The sequence below is a fragment of the Filobasidium floriforme genome (assembly GCF_021052385.1).
Source record: "Filobasidium floriforme strain CBS 6241 chromosome Unknown HD553scaffold_20, whole genome shotgun sequence".
Lineage (NCBI taxonomy): Eukaryota > Fungi > Basidiomycota > Tremellomycetes > Filobasidiales > Filobasidiaceae > Filobasidium > Filobasidium floriforme.
In genome coordinates, this window is record NW_025763641.1 from 645,603 (window position 1) to 667,982 (window position 22,380).

The following is a 22,380-nucleotide window of genomic DNA, read 5'->3' on the forward strand; positions in this document are numbered from 1 at the left end:
AAATGCAGAAGTTGTAAACAAAATATCGTGCAGTCCAAGGGTGTATCGCAAAACGATCAATACTGGTCTCTATCATCACTCTCACATTCCGCCAGTTTCTCAATACGGCCCGGTGTATCCACTGTTGGCCGTGAACTTGGGATCTCGAGCGCCGCCTGATGAGCTACTCGGAGTATAGTTTCGCGGCACATTACCGTAGTAATTGTTGCCCTGTAAAATCGGAAGGATCGTGTGAGCATTTTGGCAACGGTCAAGGGGATGTGAGGACCCAAACTTACGGTCATTCCTCCTACCAGTGATCCACCAGCTCCTCGGTAGGTCGACCCTACATCCTCCTCGATATAGTCGGGGTTGGGCTGAGGGAGGTCACACAATATTCGTCAGCCGAGTTTACAGGAAAAACTTCAGGCTATATCAGACTTACTGGTAGCAACGGGTCCTTGACCTCCCAGACCGAAGTCTTTGAACCGACGCTAAACTCGAGATCCTCCTTCGTGATGGCTGCGATCATATACCGGGGCGTCAGTCCTTCTCCTTAGCATCTACCGGCCGATTTTATTTCAACTCACAGTCCCAGTATTTGTAGACCATCATCACGCTCAACAGCATGCACAGCGTAAAGATGAATACTCCGTCAATGTAGTGAGAGACGGCATCACAGATGGTGTTGCTAAATGCAATCATGATGACGACCCCAGCGACATAGAAGAAGACTCCGAAGAGCTGTTCGAGGGCAAGCCAGTAAGCTTGACAAGCCAGGTTCGGTCACGCATCTCCGATCCACGTACGATATCGCCGATAGCCCATCTGTCATCCAGCGTTCGGATAACCAGGATCAATTGACTGATCACGTAGATGAGGAAACAGACCCCCGGGAAGATCAAGTAAGTGATAAACAGCCCGATGGGCTTGGCGTTGCTGAATCCGGCCAAGCTCTTGAAAGTGGCGATCGAGATGAAGAAGCAGACTCCCCAGATGACGAGGGTAGACAGGCGGAGGAACTGCAGAACAGGAGGGATGTGCGATTAGGTTACTGTGCAGGAGATTGACGAGGCGATGGGTAAGAAGCTTACCCAGAGCGACATGGGCGTGCCGTCTTCGGCGAATTGGAACCCGACGAAACCGTTGATCACGATACACCAGTACAAGGCTCCGATGAATCCAGCATAGACCGCCGTAAACCACTGCATATCGAGAACAAGGTGTTGGAGGTCAGCGTACTATCTTACCTTGTCCGTCTTCAGGATCTCTGCGCGGTGGACTTACGGGATAGACAGAATTGGCTGTCGGAATGATCCCGCTATCCAAAAAGATTGCCAGCAGCTCGATGACCATGTAGAGGTAAAAGAACATGACGATTTCTTTTCGTCCGACGGCGGTGTACTTGGATCGAACGTGATATACCATGATCAGGGTCATGAGGATAGCGGCGATATGAACAACGCATGATGCTGATTTGATGGTATGAAGTGGCACGATAGGGCGTAATCAGTATAACTTGATTCCGGCTTTAGCTTTCGAATGGCTCGAGTCCGCCAACTCACCTGGTTGGAAGATCAGCTGGCTACCCAACTGTACATTCCTGCTGTAACAGTTCGGCTCGACCCCGTTTTCCGATTGTAGCAATGGGCAGACGATCAAGGCCGCTCGTTGACAGAGGGCAGTAAAGTCGCCAAACTTGGCTGGGTCCGTCTTGGTTGCCGAGATGGACATTGCAGGCGAATTATGAGGTTTGTTGAGAGGGGGAAGAGGGGATCTGACTTTATTCGTCCTAGCTTTGGGGATGGAAGAGGGCGAGACAGGGAATGATATACGTTGACAAAGACACGTTTGAGAGGGTGTCAAAAGAGGTGAAAGGGTCGAAGAGTTGACGTGATCAGGGATCAAAGTTGACGATATGCCAGATCCCGGTCGGTCCGTCTCAAAATGATCGCCTAGTGGTTCAATACGCAAGGAGGCAACGGCGATGAAGATATCTTGTGGGAACCTATCCAGGGGGGTTTCCAGAGTACAGATGTGAAAGGAATCCCTCGTCTCCTGATTTTGCGTTGTAGTTGTTTGTCTGCTTGTTTACGCGCGAACTCGGCGGCCAGAAGATAGGGGAGCCCCGGCAGTGATGATACTCGACGTGGAGGGCTGTGAAGGCTATGACGATACAGTAGTAGAAGGTAAATATGGATTGAACACGGCTGGCCAGGATGGTGATGCTATGGGCGACGTCAGAGCACTTGATGAATCGTTCGTGATCGGATTTGCCCTTGGCCAAAGCTGTGAGGCGACGAGAGAAGGGAGGCAGAGGAGGGGTAAACATGCCATTCCCTTGGACGCGCGAAAGGTTACGCACCGCGGATCGCAAAGAAGAAAAAAAAGAGGTCACAGCGTGTGTTTCAAAGTGGAACACCGAGATCGCCCCAACTCCTTGTCACGTAGCACCCTACACCAAAATCACGAAGCACCGGCCTGAGACAAGTTGTGCTTGTCGGACGGTCCCCACCGACGATATTTCCTCGTATCTCTCCCGCTTATCTGACACTTGCCCGTATGTGGTGAAGGCGACACACACATCGACTGCCTGACCGACGTGTGTGTGGGATCAACCTTGACGAGTACGATGGTTCTGATATTGTCACAGATATTAATATGCAGCGCCAATCAGCTTCCCGTTCATCGGACAGCTTACCTTCCCGAGCTTGCGTCCCTCCGTCGTAGTTCTAGAGTGCAGTTGCTTGATGTACCGTTGTACGGGTGAACGAAGACACGTTCACGTCCAACGAGATGATCATCACAACTTCTTTCTCCACAGGTACCTAGAGCGTGAGTTATAAATTAGGGGAATGAATGCCTTGGCTGCCAGAATGGTATCCGCGTGATTCAGCGACTACCGAAAGAAGGTACCCTGGCGCAGGACAGACGCGATTGCTAGTTGGCGTCAGAGTGTCGCTGTGAGCCGCCTGACATCCGGTCTGTACATATATTAGACATGATACGTCCACCCCCCTAGCAGATTTGTATAGATTGTATCAGGCATGCCGATATCATCATGCTCGAGTGTTCGGACTGAAAACCTCGCCTTGCCAGACGTCTGCGCGTGCCTACACGGTGTCGCAGAGAGGACCCATCCTTGACGAGCGACAGATATGAGCTCGCCCCGTTACCGATTCGGCGATGAAACGTGATAGAGCAGCAGTAACCAGGATCTTGACTACTAAAGGTGCTTTTCAACCCTATGGATCTCAATGGCGAGTGATGCTATGCTCGCAAGATTCTCCTGGTTTTAGCTCAATCTCGGCAACGGCCACAAGGACGAGGTCCTGACGAGTCCGCCCTGGTGGCAATTTGGTCCTGCATCTGACTGGGCTACCCGGCGCAAGAGAATTCGGCGTTTTTCTGGGGGTGGCATGCGAAGATGAAGCAACGCAAATGAGGTGTTGTACGAAGGGTCAATGTCGCCAGAGGCCAGAGGTCGAAACCTGCGTTAACATTTGCCTGAAACACCAACGCGCTCGGGTCGATCCGGAGATTTCCGGGATTTCTCACCCGAGCCATACGCGTCGCCCCCACCCGTCGTCGACCCCGCTTTGGCTGACCACCGATTAGGGCCTAACCTCCCAATCATCGACCTCGCGTTTTGGACTTTGACCTCGAAGTCAGGCCTGCTTGCGTCAACATCTCGAGCTCTTCGCGATCGTTTTACATAGCTCGGATCAGTCTTTAGTAACGGCGATATTCAACATGTCTTTCGCTCTGTCGTCAATGAAGCCCATGATGGGTAGGACCGGTCTGGGGCTGAGGTTGATCTCGACCTGTATGTACAGCTTGTGTCAGAAACGATCGAGCTCACCATCGGGTCGCTGACGATAGTTGCTGCTTGTCTCTGTTTCCCTCGACACCATTCATAACAAACCGCCAAATGTCGGATCCTGTCCGATCATCATTCCCTTGCCACCCTTCCTTCGCACCGGGGTGCAAACATTGTCTGACCAAACAAATGACAAATCGCGTCCGTTATAATTCCCGAATACTCAGCTCGAGCTGCCGCTGTACAATCGTCCAAGATCACCTCTGCCGCCGGTGTTGCCGCCAACGAGACTGCCGGATTCAAGTACATCCCCGGTGGACGTGAGTATCAGACGTAGCTTGGAAAGAGGCCGCAAGCATGTCGTCTTGGTCAAGAATCAGGAACGATCGATGCGTCGAGGATGAAGGATCGGACAGCGATTTTCGGGCCACAGAAGGCCAGACGTAATGGAGGTCTGCGCCCGTGATCCCAGAGAAACCACAACAACGACACTGCGTCCATCCATCGTCATGGGACGGAGACAAAAGTCTCTCTATCAACCTACAGTTTTCTTGCCCGGTCAATCCCTTTGCCCCAATCGCTCCCCGCGTAGGCCGCGCAAAACTGCCTGCTTACTCGATTTGCCATGTTGATACGACTCGAGACTGACAAACCACCTTGCCGTTCCCACAGCCGTTCTTCCCGGTACCGTCAACGACGCCACCTCTTTCCCTCACTCGGACCCTTCGCACGGATCCAGGCATTGGGTCTTTGAGCGAGCTCTCTCGGCCGCTCTTGTGCCTGTGATGGGAGCTGCTGTCGCAGCCAACCCGGGAACTGGTGTTTACGTGAGTTTTCTTTTCCATGAGAACGGGCGAAGAGGACGGGGATGCAGGGCGACAGGCGATCCGAGTTTGCAAGAGGCAAGACATTTGGAACGCTGGATGTGGGAGAAAAACTCATGGTCTGGAGACATGGATGACCTTGAATTAGACTCGGGTTGCTAGGCATTATATGCTGGAAGCATCTTTGCGGTCGCTACCTTCAGCCTCTGTCTCCCCTTGAGCTGGACCATTGAAACGTTTTCCTGAAAGAGATCATAGAGCTAATCGTCATCGATCTACCCTGCACAGCCCGTCATTGACGCCATCCTCGCTACCTCTCTGATCGTCCACTCGCACATCGGTTTCGACTCGTGCATCATCGACTACCTTCACGAGCGCAAGATGCCCGTCATCGGGTTCGCCGCCAAGTGGCTCTTGCGAGTCGCCACCGGTGCCAGTATCTGGGGAGTTTACGAGTTCGAGACCAACGATATCGGTAAGTCAATGTCTCGCATCCCGGACTTGCGATTCTTATCGTAAGGTTGAAATAACCGGACTCTTTCCTCTTGATACAGGTCTCACCGAGCTCGTCCGACGCTTGTGGACGGCATGATGGGATTGACTGATATTCTTTGGAATCGTTGAGACTCGGGAACCGACCTAAACTGACGTTTCAGAAATGGTGACCTCGACGATCTCGAGTGGACAAATGACACGGTTCTGTCTTGTCATCCGTGGTCGAGCTTGTATCAGTATGAACTATAACCAAATCCAGAGCTTGTAGGTGTTGTGTGTTGCCTTCGTCAGAGCTTGTGGTGTCAGTCAAAACAATCGAACAGCCTCAGGGTACCAGTGTTCTGGGTGTGCACCCAGTGCTCAAGCAGGAGGACAACGCGGATTCGTAGACGCGCAAGATTCCGTCCCTTGCGACTGCAACGGCACAGGCACCACCGGGGAATGAGCAACAGGAAGACGGATCCACGTCGACCGGTCTCGGCATTTTACACCTCGAGGGAAACAGGCGATCACAACAGTTTCACATGAACAAAGCTACGAGCGGTTTTCGGGTCGAGAGGGAGCTTTTGTTTCGGTCGAGCTCAGTTGGTACGTGATGCGCGGGTGCCGAAATGCTGGCTTTTGCGCTGTTGCCAAGTAGTCGTCGTATGCGTATAACCCGCAATCTGTACAAATGCTGGCTCTGCTAGCTCTGCTGGCAGACAGATAAGAGATCAAGAAACAGGCCGAGACCCGTGTGCCTCATGCCTCCCGATCGCTCTATCCCATGATCGACAGAAGAAGCGAATACGAATGTCCGTCTAAGCGAGAGAGGGGTGGTTAATGGACGTTTCGTCAGGTGACCGCTCGACGAACGTCTGGACCAATCAGGATCGTCCAGGCCACTTGAAACGCAGCAATGGGTCGAATCGAGGGCCGGTTCGAGCGGGCGATGGCATCGTTCAAAGTCGATTTGTGACATCAAAAGAATTGGTACAGGTCACAGTATATCTCTGTTCTGCGTCTCCTGATCGATGTGTAAAGACAGACAGATATCGAGTGGCGAGTAGCAAGCAGCCTGGGTCCTCCGAGATCAGCTGAGGTGGTCAAGAGATGATGTGGCAGCATTTGCTTCCGACGAGTCGCGCGCGAGTAGACTTGTCGTTGACCGCGAGTGAGGGGCAAGCGAGGGGCAACGACCTGCTGTTCCCGTGCTCCTCACGCCGCCCTGCCCCCCCCCTGCTCCAGCTCTCTCTCTCTCTCGCTGTCACGCTCCATCTCTCCATTCTGCTCCCACCTCGTCATGCCCAACCCATCCCATCCCCCCGGAACGACCGACCAATCCAGGCAACACACTCTCACACTCATACACAACCTCGAACTATAGCTAGATCGACATCCACCTCTTCCAGTCGCATCGAGCTACCTTTGCAAACCCGCATTCTAGCCTTGAAACACCATCACCTAGACCAGATCGCGAAACTCCGTCGTCTCTTTTGTCAACAAGCAAACACGTCACGGAATCCAGCCCTCGCGACTAGAACTCAATTAACGCTCATACACTCGACGAGAGACTCAATCTAGATTGTCCATTCAATCTCGGTACGCACATTTCGACCTCGTAGGATCTCGCCATCAGCTCATCATATTCTTCCATTGCGCATCTTGCTCCCGATCTGCGCAGCACGCACTCGAACGAGCACGACGAGCCATCTCTGCCACCTTTGTACGCCGGTCCTTGAAACAGGGTCACGATCGCATAACCTCGTACTGATCTTCTCGCTGTTCTGCAGGCGGACATTTAACCTTGTTGGACCTCATCGGAGCTTAGAATATCGTGAGCAGCGACTCGGAGCACGTTGCTTCTGAAAGCAGGGCGGCTGAACATGGGTCGAACCGTTCTTATAGCTATCCTCCATCGTCGCGTATCCTTCTCTCAAGGGATCTCGATTTCTGCAACGACACGTGAGTTGGTCCTTTCTTCACCGCGCACGGTAATCAAAGGTCGCCATTCGCTTCAGTACTTGAGCTCACACCGTTTACTCGCTCTCTCCTTACTGTCGACTCTCATCGGCTCGTCTCGACCTCTTTGGGCAAACGCATCTCGCTTGCATACGCGACGAATCGCCCTCCGCCGGACTCGGCTATACGTCATCCTTCCCATCCTCATCGCAACACGACCACGATCACGACGTCTCTCGGTTTTTTGAACTTTGCAGCGAAACCGTCAGCCGATCACGCACGCCCCCTCCTCTGGCAAACTTCGCACCCAAACCGCGTTTCCAGCCATACGATCCCACCTCAAACGGTTCTCCTCTCTCATCTCCGAGAAGAGGAACAAGCGCATAGACTCGACATCTTCGGCCAACCAACGACGAGCCGACCCTACATCTGTCTTTGTCGATAATCGCGACGACGACAAGAAGACGAACCAGGACAAATTCAAGAGAGAAGAAAGGATCGAAGAGATGTCTTCTGTAGGACACGTCAATGGGGTCAAGGTCTCGCGTGAGTAGAATGCTTGCGGTGCAGAGGGCATAGGACTCCAAGGGATCCGAGCTGCAGATAGAGGCTCGCCGTACCTGCAGCTCGTATCTCGAGGGCCCTCGTGCCTGCTCGCAGAGTCACAGTAATTCCAATCCATGAGAGCTGACTCATGACCTGACTGTTTCCTCCTTTGATGCACGACAGCGACCGACGATCCCAACCGCTTGGTCACCGTGACCGCCTCGGACGGCAAGACGGGCGACGAGAGGATCATCTCGTACACCTCTTGCAAGATTGTCGGGAACGGGTCGTTCGGTGTCGTCTATGCCGCTAGGATGTTGGGCGAACAGCAGGAAGATGGGAGTGAGCGGCCGGAGAGCGATATTGCTATCAAGAGGGTCTTGCAAGACAAGAGGTTCAAGGTAGGTCTCCCATGCTGTTCAGGTTGATGGCCAAGTCTAGCCGGTCAGAGAGAGCTGATTCGGCTTGCATTTGATCGGTAACGATAGAACCGAGAGCTGCAGATCATGAGGCTTGTGGAGCACCCCAATGTGGTTGATCTCAAAGCTTTCTTCTATTCGAACGGCGACAAGGTGCGCAAACGGATAGGCCCTTTCACACAATCGATACAGATGCTAATAGTCCATTGTCAATTTTTGTAGAAGGACGAGGTGTTCCTTAACTTGGTTTTGGAATACGTGCCCGAGACCGTCTACCGAGCTTCGAGACACTACGCCAAGCTCAAGCAGGTCATGCCGATGCTGCAGGTCAAACTCTACATGTACCAGGTGAGCCTGCGAGCGATCAGCGCGCGCTCGAAGCCTTTGCTGAGACTCGCGCATGACCCGCTCGTCAACAGCTTCTTCGATCGTTAGCCTACATCCACTCTGTCGGAATCTGCCATCGAGACATCAAGCCCCAGAACTTGTTGCTTAACCCGGCAACTGGGATCTTGAAACTTTGCGACTTCGGTTCCGCCAAGATCTTGGTGGCAGGCGAGCCCAACGTCAGCTACATTTGCTCGAGGTACTACCGTGCACCCGAGTTGATCTTCGGAGCCACCAACTACACAACCAACATCGGTGAGTTCAGAATTAGCGAAGTCGAGAAGTTTTGTTCGAGGCTGATCAAATTTCATTTGGCACACCCCAGATATTTGGTCAACCGGTTGTGTAATGGCCGAACTGATGCTCGGGCAGCCCCTCTTCCCTGGAGAGTCTGGTATCGATCAGTTGGTAGAGATCATCAAGGTCTTGGGTACCCCATCGAGGGATCAGATCAAGACCATGAACCCCAACGTGAGTCGTGCTTGCCGGCCTGCATTCACAGGCGATCTGAGTATAGATTCGGTTGTTCGCGAACTTTTCTGCAGTACATGGAGCACAAATTCCCTCAGATCAAGCCTCATCCCTTCACGAAGGTCTTCCGACCACGAACTCCCGCCGATGCCATCAGCCTTATCACAAACCTCTTGCAGTACACTCCTACTGCTCGAAACACGTGAGTGACATACCAATCAGGACCCAATGAGTCCCGACAGAATGTTCTCGCTAACTTGACTGACGCTCATGTCTGCAGTGCCATGGAAGCATTGACACACGAATTCTTTGACGAGCTGAGGGTGGAGGGTGCCCGTCTGCCCAACGGCAAGCCTATGCCGGAATTGTTCAACTTTACCAAAGAGGGTGAGCCGCGAGTATTCGAGTTGCTTCCTTGAGTGCAATACTCAATCGCGTGTTCTTGTCGCAGAACTTTCTGCCCGTCCCGACCTTATTCACCAGCTGGTACCGACCCACGCTGAACCGGCTTTGAAGGGTATGTCGAGCCCGATCCCGATACTGATACGCCATTCGCTGATTGACTCTTGTTCCAACAGCCCAAGGCATCGACGTTGACACCTTTGTGCCAATTCCTCTGGAACAGCTTCGAATCACTCTAGATGTCAGTCTGCGACCGCAACCTCAAATGAACCAGCTCGTGCTAATGGCTGTTTTTGCTCCCCAATTTAGTGATCTATTCCTGACGGTTCTATTTAATTCAACGATTTCTTTTCCGCTCCATCCCTTTGCCTGCCGGTTGAAACACCCATGTCCCGTGCCCTTTGTGAGCGGAACGACCTTTCTGCATGTCCCATTATCACCCCCTTCGTCCAACGAATGTATTACCTGTATGATAAGCACCGTATCCTGAGCATGATTAGCGATAATATCGGTCTCTTCTTCGAAACTGTCGTGGAGTTGCGATTTGTCAGGAAATTTTGGTCGATCACAAGATTGGCTCCCTCCGCATTGGAAAGGGGTTTGGATCCCCTTGTTCTCCTTTCAATCTGAAGACAAAGGATCGTCCGGGCTTCGCATCGCATATGAACTATACTGAGCCGCATTGAGTTTGTCGTTCCCAACCTGGCCGTCTTCCTTCCCTCGGACAGAACAGCACTCATCTACCCCAAAAATGGCGCAGAACAATCTCGAAGAGCTATACGAAGAGTATCTTCGATTTGCTCTCGACCTCGGTCGCAAGGTGATCTTTCCCGATCTAATCAAGCATGCTTCATCCTGACCGTCCCCTGTTGATAGGGCGGAGATATGATCAAGGCTGGTCAAGCGAAGCGGTTTGAAACGTTTGCGACGGTCGAGACCAAGACCACGGCGACCGACTTCTTGACCGAGACCGACCTTGCCGTGGAGGCCATGATCCACAAAGCCATCAGCGAGACGTACCCTCAGCACAAGTTGTAAGTCGTATATGCTTGTAAATTTTCCAGCTGGGTAGCTGATTATATCCTGTACGTGCAGTGTCGGTGAGGAGAGTCACAAGGGAGGTAAGGTCGAGTTGGATGATGAGTGGACCTGGATCATTGATCCGATTGATGGTCAGTGTGAGACTACGACTGGTGACTCCAGTACTTGAGCTGAAAGCGATGCCTGTCCCCACAAACATCATGTATCAGGAACGAACAAGTAGGCCCGGATTTCGGCTTCGAGTTTCAGCTTGCGCGCTGACGACCTGGCTTGGATGACAGCTTCATTCATGGCTTGTGAGGCAAACGTCCTGTTAGTGATCGATCCCGACTGACTCGACCTTCACATGTCGAAATCACGTCACAGCCCATACGTCGGCTGCTCTATCGGTCTCACACACAAGAAAATCCCGGTAGTGGGAGTCATTTGTCAGCCTTTCCTCAACGAGCTGGTACGGCTAGACCTGGTCATGTTGGATCTCGAGGGGTACTGATCGTAGACACTTGTTTGCTGCTGAACCAGTACTGGGCCAAGACTGGAGGTGGAGCGTTCTTGAACGGGATCCGCCTGGGTGCTCGGCCTCAACATTTGAAGGATCTCAGCGAGTGCAGCGTTTGTCTGCAATGTAAGCACACAATATGGCTCGCCATTCGGCAAATCAGTTGAACCCTTCTCGGATCGATCGCAGGGGGCAGCGGAAGAAAGCCAGAGATCATGGAACCCAAATATGACAATGCGAAAAAGTTGTATGCGGGGCGGGAGGCCGGAGGCAAGGAAGTTCACGCTATCCGGATCATCGGCAGCTCGACCGGAGCCCTAGCCTGTCTTGCTTCGGGACAGATCGATGTCGTTCAGTATGTCGCGATCGCAAATTTCAGCATTCACGACGATCTCTAACCCTGTTTTTGTCATTGCAATAGGGACGCCCTCAACCAGCCTTGGGATGTCTGCGTAAGCTCGTGCAAGCGCGATTCGGTAACCTCGGACAGTACCTAACTAGTATTGACATTCATCAGGCTGGCATGGTGATCATCCAAGAGACAGGCGGATTTATCTGTGGCAGCAAGCAGAACTTCCTTGAGGGCAAGAAGGAGACCCTCGGAGAGATCATGCTGGGCAGACGGTACTGCTTCATCCGGGCCGTCGCGCCTAGCGAGGTGAGCGATCCGCTTCAGTATTATTACGGTCTGCAGATCTGTCTCAGCTTATCAATCTTATTCAGACCGAGACCTCCGTCGAAATCCAGAGAAGGATTGCTACAGAGATGTACGAGAGTGAGTCTCGAAGCTGACTGTAACCAAGTTGATGTGTCGAGGCTAATTTGCCTACCGGCAACTATCAGCGATCGAAGAATGGCCGAGGCAATGAAGCGATCTCGACTATGCTTCTGGCATCATGCAAACTGTACTGTCGTGATATGTATGAAATCTATGATGCACGAGGCAAGATCCTAGACATCCTAGTGGTAAAGAAGGTGGAGAGAAATAACAGCCGTAGCTTGCCGATTACAAGTGGGTAGAAAGAGGGGTAGAGTAAAAACGGATCCCAAAACACGGCTCTATATGCTTGCCCCGACAGGGCCAAACCCAGAGGAACGACCTAGGTGGTGCTCTAGAGCTCACCGGACCTGATCTTGGAGGAGTAGTATCGGACCTAATAGCGAAGGAGATTAGCATCTCCTGCGAACAAGAGTCGAAGTTTAAACGTGTGACTCACCATCTCCTCAACTCCCTCCTGAACACCCCACCTGGACTTCCAGCCGAGGACCTTCTCAGCCCTGGCGGTGTCGGCCCTTCGCTGCTTGGGGTCGTCACCGGGAAGGTCCTTGTGGATGATCTCGACCCTCCTCTTGAAGGTACCCTCCTCCTTCTGGACCTTCTCGACAATGTCCCTGACAGCCTCGGCGAACTCGAGGATGGTGAACTCGTGCGAGCTACCGATGTTGATCTGCAAATGGCGTGAAGGTATGTGAGCTGACTGTCGCCGATGGGCAACGAGTGCAAGTGTTACTCACGGGTCGGCTGTCGGGACCGTTCATCAAGAGGATAAGACCGTCGACCAAGTCGTGAATGTACTGAGTGCCAAAAAGACATCTTTAGCGAACTGGACGATCTGTTCATGAAATGACGCGTATTCACCTGGAAAGACCTGGTCTGCGAACCGTCACCGTAAACGGTCATGTCCTCACCCTTAAGGGCCCTATCACACAGATAAGTCTCTTGTCAATACGAGAGCGCAAATGAACTAATCATCATAATGGAAGCAAACTCACTGGACGATAAAGTTGGAGACGACACGTCCGTCGTAAGGGTTCATCCTGGGTCCGAAGGTGTTGAAGATTCGGGCGACACGAACGTCGACGCCGTCCTGGTTCATGTATCCGTAGGTAAGGGTCTCGGCGACACGCTTTCCCTCGTCGTAACAAGCTCGGATACCGGTACAGTTGACGTTACCCCAGCTATCACAGGCAACCCGGAAACGTCAGCGTCTGCATGAAACTAGACTGGACAAGCCTCGCCGCAATGCGACTCACTATTCCTCGTGCTGGGGGTGGACCTCTGGGTCACCGTAGACCTCGGAAGTGGAAGAGATCAAGAACCTAGCCTTGGTCCTCTTGGCGAGTCCGAGCATGTTCATGGTACCCATGAACGAGGTCTTGACGGTCTTGACCGGGTTGTACTGGTAGTGAGGGGGCGAGGCGGGACAAGCCAAGTGGTAGATCTGGTCGACCTCGATGAGGAAGGGCTCGACGACGTCGTGCCTGACCATCTCGAAGTTGGGGTGACCGACCCAGTGGGAGACCTGTATCGCAGGGGGAACGACGAACGGGCTGCGTCAGAAATCGTCGCGAGCACGAAGGTCCAGAGTAACGGGTTACATACGGTGGTCCTGGAACCGGTGAAGAAGTTGTCGAGGACGGTGACCTCGTGACCGAGCAACATCAATCGGTCGACCAAGTGGGAACCGACGAAACCGGCACCTCCGGTGACTACGAAACGGCGCAAACAAGAAGACGAAAAGGGAAGACGTTCAGAAATAGCACACAATGATAGAATAGATGAAAAAATCAGGTCAAACCTAATCAGCAAACCACTCGCTAGCGAGAAAAGAAAAACTCGAGCAAAATTCTAAACTCACCCAAGATCCTCTTCCTCTCGGCGTTAGGGAGCAACTTGACGGGAGGGTACTTGGTGTCGCTCGAGTAGGCGACGGTGTTGTTCTCGGCATTGTAGTCCGACTTGGCACCGTACTGCTTCTCGATCGAAGACTCGGGAGCCTTGCCGGTGTCGACCTTGGGGGCGAGGTAGAGGGATCGGAGGACATCGACCGAGATCTGAGAGTCGAAGTTGAAGTTGTCGTAACCGACTGAAGACGAGGGAGCAAGGGACAGGGTGAACGGGTCAGTTTGCGTCCGAGTGATAGATAAGCAGACCGGATCGAGGAACTCACCAGTGGTAATCTCAGAGGGAGCCTGTACATCGAGAATCAACAGAGTAAAGTAGACGAGGAGGGTAGATGTGGATCAGCTTAAGGTGTCCTGCCACCTTCCACGACTCCTCGTTTGAAAGCATCGAGACGATCGGACCGACGACTTCGCCCTGGGTTCTGCTCTGAACGCTGTACTCACCATTTTGTAAGAGTCGTGTAGTGGGTTTGAGTAGGCTTAGTAAAGAGCGTAAAAGTTGAACGAGGACAAGGAGGCTCGAAGAAGATGTAAAGAGAGGGTGGAGATGGAGAGATGAAGAGTCGAGGTGGGTGGAGTAGGTAGTGGTTGGAGGGGAGTGGGTGGGTGATTATGGTCTGCTGTTGCGCTGTTGATGACTTTATTTTGTATCCTCGTCCTCTCCCCCCACGCGCGTTTTCGCTGGCAGCCCCCCCTCCTCTCTCCTCTCCCCCCTTGCGCTAAGCCGAGGAGGGTCGCGCGCACAGATGTCGGAAGCAACCGGGCGGACAAGGGAGCAGGGAAGCGAATCACCACGCGAAAGATCCGAGCACGTTTTTCTTTCTCAAGAAGAGCTCGGGCACGAGGACAGGGGGGGAAGTGCCGACTTGTCTCAGGTACAATCTTCGCTCAACCTTCCGGAACCAGGTCTTTCCCCCCGGAACCAGGTCTCGTCCTCGTCGTTCGTGCTTCCGGATCTGATCTGATCGATCGACCCGCCCAGCTAGCAGTTAACAGCTAGGGTACAAACGTACAATCAAGCTTCTTGTTTCACCTTGACCGCTACCTTTTCTTCAACCACTACTGTATCCTACTCCACTTCCACTGCCTAAGACCCGAAAATACAGAGTAGCCTAGACGAGGATTAAATAGGAAATTTGGACCTCATTTCGGCAGAAAAGAATGAATTACATAATTGAGATACAATTGACCTATAAATGAGTGCTCATCTCGTCCTCGTTTGGGCCTATTCAATTTTTCGGCATATCATCCTCATTTATTCGGCTGTATTTTGTTGATATTCATTTACACCTCATCTCGCCGTTTCGGTCATCCCCGCTTCTCATTTCTGCAATGTTTAATGACGCTCCACTCATTTCGCGTTTGGTCGCGTCGAATGCACGCGTTACCCCTTCGAGAAATTGTCGAGTCTTTGTCGACTTAGTGATGTTTTGTTCGATGTTCGATAGCCTCGACCTCGACCTTGACGTCCTCGTATCCATACTTCCCTGCTTCATATCTTCTCCAGCTCCGCTTCAGCACCACTTATGCAACGTCGACTATCTTCGCCGCCTTGCTTGGCTTGTCTCTGGATCTCTGGCCCTCTTCACTATGGCAGGAGGACGATCGCGCAACCTGGTATGTCCTACGACTGAACGATCGTTATGGTTCAGCCGCCATGTTCTGACCTGTGTAAATCAGCGTGTATGTCGATGTCATCATTGCAGTGTTGGACCCCCTGGCTATATGTCCGTCAGCTATACGACCTGGCAAAGACACAACCCCCCAAAGCCGCCCGCAGGCAGTCAACCTCGTTCCCATCGAGAAAGGACCCCGTTCTCCGATGTGTCCTCTCCCAACTTGCCCAATGGCACATTGAATCTCGGAGGCTCTGAACACACCCCAGCCCCGGCTCCCACGTTTACGAACCTCCTCGATGACCCGGCGGATACCGTATACGAAGAATACGAAGGATTTGACGTAGACGATGGCGGATCGTTCGCATCGGCGGGGATTTCGGATTACCGCCAGGACTCTGAAGACGAGCTTGACCTTCAAGGCGAGGAAGTCGATGCGGAAGACATGCAGGATCAGCCAGCACCAGATTGGTGGGGAGAGGATCGGTACGATGACGGAGAAGACGATGAAGGCGATGACGGTCTCCTTCGCGTTCCACTGGCTCCAGGTCTAGGTCTGGTCAACGAAGACGGCCTGCTAGCATGGCCTGACGACCGACCCCGTCTAGAAGCTGAGGACCTCGTCAAGCATCATCAGCTGGACGCTCCTCTCCGTCATCTTTTTACAACCATCGCATACGGAAAGGCTACCGGTATGAGCTATGCGTCCGCCAACGTACAGCTCGATCATATGACTACCGCAGTCGAACTTGCCACGGGAGAGGTCCTTGAAGGTCGGACAGCCCAAGTCAAGACCGCCCTCTCTCGAATAGGAGTGAACCCCGACGATCTGCTCACTCGGTACATCGTCTGCCCAAATGTGAAATGTTGGAATCTCGTCCCCTACCGACAACTTTACGAGCTTCCGTCCCCGTTTTGCACCGCCGACGTCGACGAGGAGCAGTGCTCGGCCCGACTTTACCGTACCTCAAATCACATACGGACCCCGATAAAAGTCATGCCATACTCCAAGCTGTTGTCACAGGACGATCGATATCGGGCCCGACACGTTCCTCGCTTTCGGCCGAGATCATCGAGAAGCCCGACAACCCTTACGTACGCGTCGCTTTGGAGATCGGACTTTACGGTACAGGAACGCACAGATCCGTACGCGAAGCGAGGGAAAGGACGTCGAAGCGAACGAGAGAGAAGAACGTAGACGAGTCGAGAGGCGAACGATGTAGAAGCGCAGGGAGAGAGGTCTAGAGTCCGCTTCCGTACGCTTCGGTACGAGTATTTAGCTTTCTGTAATGTAGCGTACTTGTTATGAGACGCTTGAGTACTGAATAGGACTCAAGCGTCGATATTACATCTCTTCGATACTTGATCATCGTACAAGAGTAAAGGTCACTATCCTGACGGTTAGCCACCTCTACGAGCAGTTCCTTACAGTAAAGTACCCTTTCGCGCCGGACTTCACCTTTCGCTTACGCGGCTAGCCCTCCCGTGACATTATATCGACGCTTTACTATGCCTCCCTTGACTAGAAACACTAGCCAGGCCAGGCAGGAAACGGACAGTATGGAACGAAACCTTACGGAACAGGACAGGATTGGACAAGGACAGCGATTCGAAGGACAGTACGGCAGGGACTTAGATGAAGAAAGTAATTTCGAAGGAGAACACGCAGGCGCAGTTCAAGAAGAAGGACGAGTCAGGACAGAAACGCACGAAGAGTTACTTCTTCGTGTACAAGAGGCCGAACGAGTACAGGAAGAACAGGAACAAGAAAAGGAAGCTCTCACTCGAGAGTTGATGAATGTTAGGGCGGAAAGGATGTTAAGCGGTGAGACTGAGTCCGTTCCCGCTCAGGAGCGGGCTGAAACGTACGAAGAATTACTCCGTCGCGCGGAAGAAGCTGCACGGGACCAAGAGATTCAAGCCCAAATCAACGAGGCTTTAGCTCGGGAATTACGAGAGCTCAAGAATCAACACGGAACCGGACAGAGAATTGCTGTACGGGGAATTTCTGAACAACCATCGATCCGTTCGAATAGGACCATCCGAGAACGGATTGAAACTTCCCCGGTTGGGTACGTTTCGGCGCTGAAACGTCCTAACGCGCACGCTAGAGACCCGTACGCGAGACTTGAAGAACTTTCCAGGGAGGAACAACTTCAAATCATGAAAGATAGGGAAGAACCCGAAGACGACAAGGTCCAAGACTCGAAGGGCCTCACGCCGGATACCTTTCACGGGGATCCGAAGAAGGTGGACGAATTCTTACTGCAGTGTACTATTTCGTTTACCTTACGGAAGAGTTACTTCCGTAAGGAGTCGAAAAAGGTCCTAACTACAATCGCCCGTTTCCGCGACGAAGCGGCCCTTTGGATTAGACCGTACATGAACTTACCGGAAAGTGCGAAACCGGCCTTTTTCAACGATTTCGAGCTCTTTCAGCAGGCAATGAAGGAACAGTGGCCGGTAGAAGGGGAAGAACAAGAAGCTAGAAACGTAGTCTCGACACTACAGCAAACGGGACGAGTTACCGAGTATCTGGCCCGATACGCACTTTATGCTCCTTATACGGGCTATGACGATGGAGCGTTGATCAGGAGCGCAGAGAACGGTCTCGAGATCAGCCTCTATCACAAGATCAAAGCGGCCTTAGACGCGCCAAAGACATTCGATAGGTGGAGGTTGTGGGTTGTTGCGCACGAAAACGCACAGATCGGTGCCAATAACCAGATGTCAGAACATCGAAACAATCGGAACGCGCAGGCCGGGATGGCACAGGGCTTAAACGAACAGCGACAGTACAGATCTGTTCGTTTCACCCCTCAGGCGACAGCACCCGTTCCTTACCGGAGTTACTCAGCCCCTATTACCGGTAGGCCGGCAGTAAACGCTCCGTCTGGTCCTATCGAGAACTATGAAGAGAGGAGGAGTCGGGGTCTGTGCTTTGGATGTGGAGAGAAGGGGCATTTGGGACGTGATTGCCCCAAAAGGAACGGATCTGCCCCAAATAGGGTAGAAGAAAGGGGAAGGGCAGCTTACGTGGAGGATGACTCGGACTCGGGAAACGATTACGCAACTTACCGATCCGTCCGGTAAGTTGCGAACAAGGACAAATGGGCGGAGAAGGGGAGAGTCAGGAGGAAGGGAGGATTCGAATGCGGATGAAGGGCTCGCATACGGCCTTTATCAGGGCGGTACTGGACGGAATTGACGGAAAGGTGGATTTGGTGTTGGACAACGGGACTTCGCAGAGCGGGATCGACCGGAAATGCTCTTTAGCATTACGTTTCGATGCGAAACCGTACCCATTTCCTCGGAAACTTCGCTTATTGGATGGGTCGATGGCGAGCCAGCCGATCACGCATTACATCACGGTGAGAATATCGAAAGGAAATTTGGGGCCTTTTGAAGTCGATTTAGCCCTGTATGATATCGAGTCGGGAGGAATCGTACTAGGATTGGACTTTCTAGTACGATTCGGGGCGAGAATGGACTTCGAAGATATGACCTTGGGCTTCTCATCAAGTCGAGCTCGGGAGTTCAAGCAAGAAAGGTCTGAACAAGATCGAGCAGAAGTGTGTCTTTTAGGACGGAAAGGGACGATCCTGAACGAAGAATCGATGGAATACCGGGATCCAGTGCTGAAGGCACTAGTCGAGGCAGAAGAAGAAGAACCGGACTGGGACATGACCGAAGTGTGCGAAAAGGTACCGAAGGCTTACCATGCTTTCCTTGATCTTTTCAAACCGTCCCATTCCGAGCGACTTCCTCCACTACGGGAAGGTTTCGACCACGCAATAAACCTTATCGACCCTCACAAGTTGCGAAAGGCGCGGGTGTACCCTATGTCCCACAAGCAAGATCAATGGTTACAGGCACATCTGGAAGAAGGCGTACGGAAAGGTCACTATGAGCCCTCGAACCATTGGTTTGGGAGCCCAGTCTTCCTTATTCCGAAGAAGAACGGGGAGTTCCGGTTGGTCACGGATTTTCGGGAACTGAACAAGCAAACGGTAAAGGATATCTACCCTTTACCACGGATTACTACTTTATTGGAGAGGTTACGGACGGCGACGCTCTTTTCGAAGTTTGATATGCCCACTTCCTACCAACTGTTGAGAGTACGGCCCGGCGACGAGAAATGGAGTACGATTCTCACACGGTACGGGGCGTTCAAGTGCAACGTCATGCGAGAAGGGATGTCGAACGCAGGAGCAAGTTTTCAACGTTTCCTCAACGAGTTGTTCCACGACCTGTTGGATCAGGGAGTAATCGTGTACATCGACGACATTTTGGTGTACAGTGCGGACGAAAACCACCATGTGCGGACGATTCAGAGCGTTTTCGCACGTTTACGGAAGGCGGGACTGTATTTGAAACTGTCGAAGTGCGAGTTTCATCGAGAGAAAATCGAGTTCTTGGGCTTTATCGTACGGAACGGGGCGATAGAGATGGAAGAAGGGAAATTAGATGCGGTAAAGTCCTGGCCGGTACCGAAGACGGTGAAAGAGATACAGAAGTTCTTGGGGTTCGCAAATTTCTACCCACGTTTTATCTTCAACTTCTCCGGAGTGGCAGGACCTATGACAAAACTGACCCGGGCGAGTACGGCCTGGAACTGGGATTCCAGCGCGGAAGCTTCCTTCCAGGGACTGAAAAGGGCGTTTACGGAAGCTCCTATCCTGAGGCAGTTCGATCCCGACCGACCGTGTACGATAGAGACGGACGCTTCAGACTACGCGATAGCTGCTGTAGCAAGCCAACGTTTCACGGATTCGGACGGAACTGAACACCTACGTCCGGTGGGTTTCTTTTCGAGGAAATTGAAGCCCGCCGAACTCAACTATACGGTGCATGACAAAGAATTGCTTGCGATTGTGGACGCTTTCGCCCATTGGAAGCCGAATTTACTGGAGAATAAGCACGCTATAGAGGTGCTTACGGACCATCGGAACTTGGAACATTTCCGAGACAACAAACAACTGAACAGACGCCAAATCAGGTGGGCGGAAACGCTGCAGGACTATTACTTCCGGATTCGGTACAGACCTGGGACAAAAGGTTCGAAACCGGACGCGTTGACAAGGAGGCCGGACTATCACCCAGGAAGGGGTACGACAAAGGATCGTGAGTTCAATCCGAGTAACTTCACCTCGTTGTTACCGGCGGACTTGTTCGTAAATGGACGATCCGGGGTCATAGAAGAAGGAGAAGGTACAGAAGGGGACGGGAACGCGAGTTTTTTGGAGTTGGTGATTGAAGGATACGAATACGACGAGGAGGCAAAGGAGGTGCTGAGGGAGTACTACCAAGTGATACCAATTGGTGCAACGCACGGTAGGATACTGGACGGCTCGTTTTGGGGCGTTTCCGGAGGGTTTTGGAGGAAAGGGGCGCTGTTGGTCCCCGAATATCTCGATCTACGCAAGAGGGTTCTACAGGGACGGCATGATTCCGTACTGATCGGTCATCCGGGTCGCGACAAGACAATCGAATTGGTTGAAAGGGATTTCTATTGGCCAGGACTGAAACGCTTTGTGGCCGAATACGTACAGTCATGCGCGGAATGTCAACGAAACAAGTCAAAGAAGCATAAACCGTACGGAATGTTACATAGTCTTCCGGTACCAAAACTTCCTTGGGCGGAGATATCGATGGACTTCGTCGAACAATTACCGATATCTGAGGGTTTCGATTCAATCTTGGTAGTCGCGGATCGTTTTACCAAGGAGGCGCGCTTCATTGCCACGAAAGGGACGATGACGAGCACGGATCTGTGCCAAACCGTGCTGAAGGAGGTTATTTCGAAGACGGGACTGCCCGATTCAGTAACAAGCGACCGAGGAAAACTATTTGTCAGCAAGTTTTTCCGAGAACTATTGCGATTACTGAAAATCGAGACACGTTTTAGTACGCCGTACCACCCGCAGACAGACGGGAACACGGAGAGAATAAATCAGTCTCTCGAGGGGTATTTGCGGACTTATTGCGGGTGGAACCAGGACGATTGGGTACGCTTACTGCCGCTGGCGGAGTTTACCTACAATAATTCGGTACATACAAGCACGAAGACGACCCCTTTCTTCGCAAATCACGGGTACCACCCACGTTTCGACGCGGCGAACGAACTGGGAAGTGCGATTTCGCCCTTGGCCGTACAGAAAGTGGTAGAGATGGATAAGCTATGGCGCAAGTTAGAACTGTGGTTGGAGAGGGCCAACGCAAGAACGGCAATGTACTACAATGCGCGTCACAGGTACGAACCGGACCTTTCTGTGGGGAAACGTGCGCTGGTGGACGCCAACTTCATAGCGCATTACCGAAAGACCCATAAACTGTCCCCAAAGTTCGTAGGACCGTGGAAAATCGTCGAGAAGGTGGGACCTCTCGCCTACCGTTTGGAACTCCCGAAACAAGTGAAAAGACACGACGTTTTCCACGTCAGTCAGTTGGAACCGTTCTGCGAGAGTACCGATACTTCCAGGTCTGCGCAGCCGGGTCCGTTACCGGAGGAGTTCGGGACGGATACGTACGAGATAGAGGACATCATCGACAGTCGTAGACGGAAAGGAAGGCTCGAGTACAAGGTGCGGTGGAGGGGGTATGTGGGTCCTGAAGCGCTGGAATGGATAGATGCGGACGAAATAGACGCGGAGGATACGGTTATGGACTTTATCTTACTGAATCCTACGAAACCGCGTCCATCCGAACTACCTGCCCCAGCGAAAACACGAGTGGTTTACGAGAAGACGCCGAGGATGGTGAAGCGAGGGGGCGAGGGGAATGGTGCGGAATAGGACATGTCGGGACGACATGTCACGGAAGGGGGAGGTAAAGTAGGCGAAGAACGAGGAAGGACTTAGAGATCGAAGGCAGGGAGAGAAGAAACAGGCAAACAGCAATGCACAAGGCTGTACAACATATTATGCAAGCTTACGGATCGGCACAAAGAATCCCAGGAGAGGACTGAGAAGAAGAGACGGCGACGATTACAAAGAAACGGCGGATCGGAGAAGGGGAGAGCAGAACGACAAGGGGACAGAGCACAAGAGAGTACGGTACCGGGCAGAAACACACAGATAAAGGCCGTATCCCGTCGTTATCGTCATAAAGGTCGTTATATAAAAAAATACAAGAAAAAAGAAAAAAGAAGTCCGAAACCGTACCCATCAGCCCTCAACAACCGCAGACCCGGGCTGCTCGTTGGCATTCCCCAACACGACGTTCTCCTCCTCGGGCTCGTCGTATTCGGCGAGGA

General features: G+C 52.4%; 6 protein-coding genes across 6 annotated transcripts; 4 read left to right on the forward strand and 2 right to left on the reverse strand.

The window, feature by feature from the left end:
* Positions 1–99: 99 nt before the first annotated feature.
* HD553DRAFT_329622 (chitin synthase III catalytic subunit-domain-containing protein) lies at positions 100–1,713 on the reverse strand (the record flags this gene model as incomplete). Its single annotated transcript, XM_046181927.1, has 8 exons — positions 100–210; positions 279–356; positions 425–501; positions 570–723; positions 789–1,001; positions 1,074–1,184; positions 1,267–1,451; positions 1,545–1,713. The coding sequence occupies 8 exons, from the start codon at positions 1,711–1,713 to the stop codon at positions 100–102; spliced, it is 1,098 nt and encodes a 365-aa protein (XP_046034408.1).
* Positions 1,714–3,732: 2,019 nt separating this feature from the next.
* HD553DRAFT_344718 (mitochondrial inner membrane protein) lies at positions 3,733–5,215 on the forward strand (the record flags this gene model as incomplete). The annotated part of the gene is made up of 5 exons (XM_046183017.1): positions 3,733–3,805; positions 4,027–4,119; positions 4,472–4,626; positions 4,912–5,098; positions 5,178–5,215. The coding sequence occupies 5 exons, from the start codon at positions 3,733–3,735 to the stop codon at positions 5,213–5,215; spliced, it is 546 nt and encodes a 181-aa protein (XP_046034409.1).
* Positions 5,216–7,360: 2,145 nt separating this feature from the next.
* On the forward strand, positions 7,361–9,821 carry HD553DRAFT_110850 (glycogen synthase kinase 3). Its single transcript, XM_046176430.1, has 11 exons — positions 7,361–7,605; positions 7,789–8,006; positions 8,094–8,177; positions 8,247–8,372; positions 8,444–8,666; positions 8,737–8,882; positions 8,957–9,084; positions 9,163–9,269; positions 9,334–9,399; positions 9,461–9,525; positions 9,594–9,821. Exons 1-11 carry the CDS (start codon positions 7,566–7,568, stop codon positions 9,594–9,596), a joined length of 1,206 nt encoding a protein of 401 aa, XP_046034410.1. The 5' UTR covers positions 7,361–7,565; the 3' UTR covers positions 9,597–9,821.
* Position 9,822: 1 nt separating this feature from the next.
* HD553DRAFT_110851 (putative inositol-1-monophosphatase) lies at positions 9,823–11,762 on the forward strand. Its single transcript, XM_046176431.1, has 12 exons — positions 9,823–10,104; positions 10,161–10,318; positions 10,380–10,456; positions 10,535–10,544; positions 10,607–10,621; positions 10,692–10,776; positions 10,848–10,950; positions 11,014–11,179; positions 11,246–11,276; positions 11,342–11,482; positions 11,548–11,599; positions 11,668–11,762. The coding sequence occupies exons 1-12, from the start codon at positions 10,036–10,038 to the stop codon at positions 11,691–11,693; spliced, it is 933 nt and encodes a 310-aa protein (XP_046034411.1). The 5' UTR covers positions 9,823–10,035; the 3' UTR covers positions 11,694–11,762.
* Positions 11,730–14,175, reverse strand: HD553DRAFT_316774 (UDP-glucuronic acid decarboxylase Uxs1p). Its single transcript, XM_046180665.1, has 10 exons — positions 13,954–14,175; positions 13,776–13,797; positions 13,464–13,691; positions 13,208–13,314; positions 12,859–13,127; positions 12,598–12,783; positions 12,464–12,524; positions 12,340–12,399; positions 12,042–12,272; positions 11,730–11,978 (listed from the first exon to the last, which is right to left on the reverse strand). Exons 1-10 carry the CDS (start codon positions 13,954–13,956, stop codon positions 11,937–11,939), a joined length of 1,209 nt encoding a protein of 402 aa, XP_046034412.1. The 5' UTR covers positions 13,957–14,175; the 3' UTR covers positions 11,730–11,936.
* A 1,059-nt stretch (positions 14,176–15,234) lies between these two features.
* HD553DRAFT_344721 (uncharacterized protein) lies at positions 15,235–16,323 on the forward strand (the record flags this gene model as incomplete). The annotated part of the gene is made up of 1 exon (XM_046183018.1): positions 15,235–16,323. One exon carries the CDS (start codon positions 15,235–15,237, stop codon positions 16,321–16,323), a length of 1,089 nt encoding a protein of 362 aa, XP_046034413.1.
* Between the last annotated feature and the right edge of the window lie 6,057 nt (positions 16,324–22,380).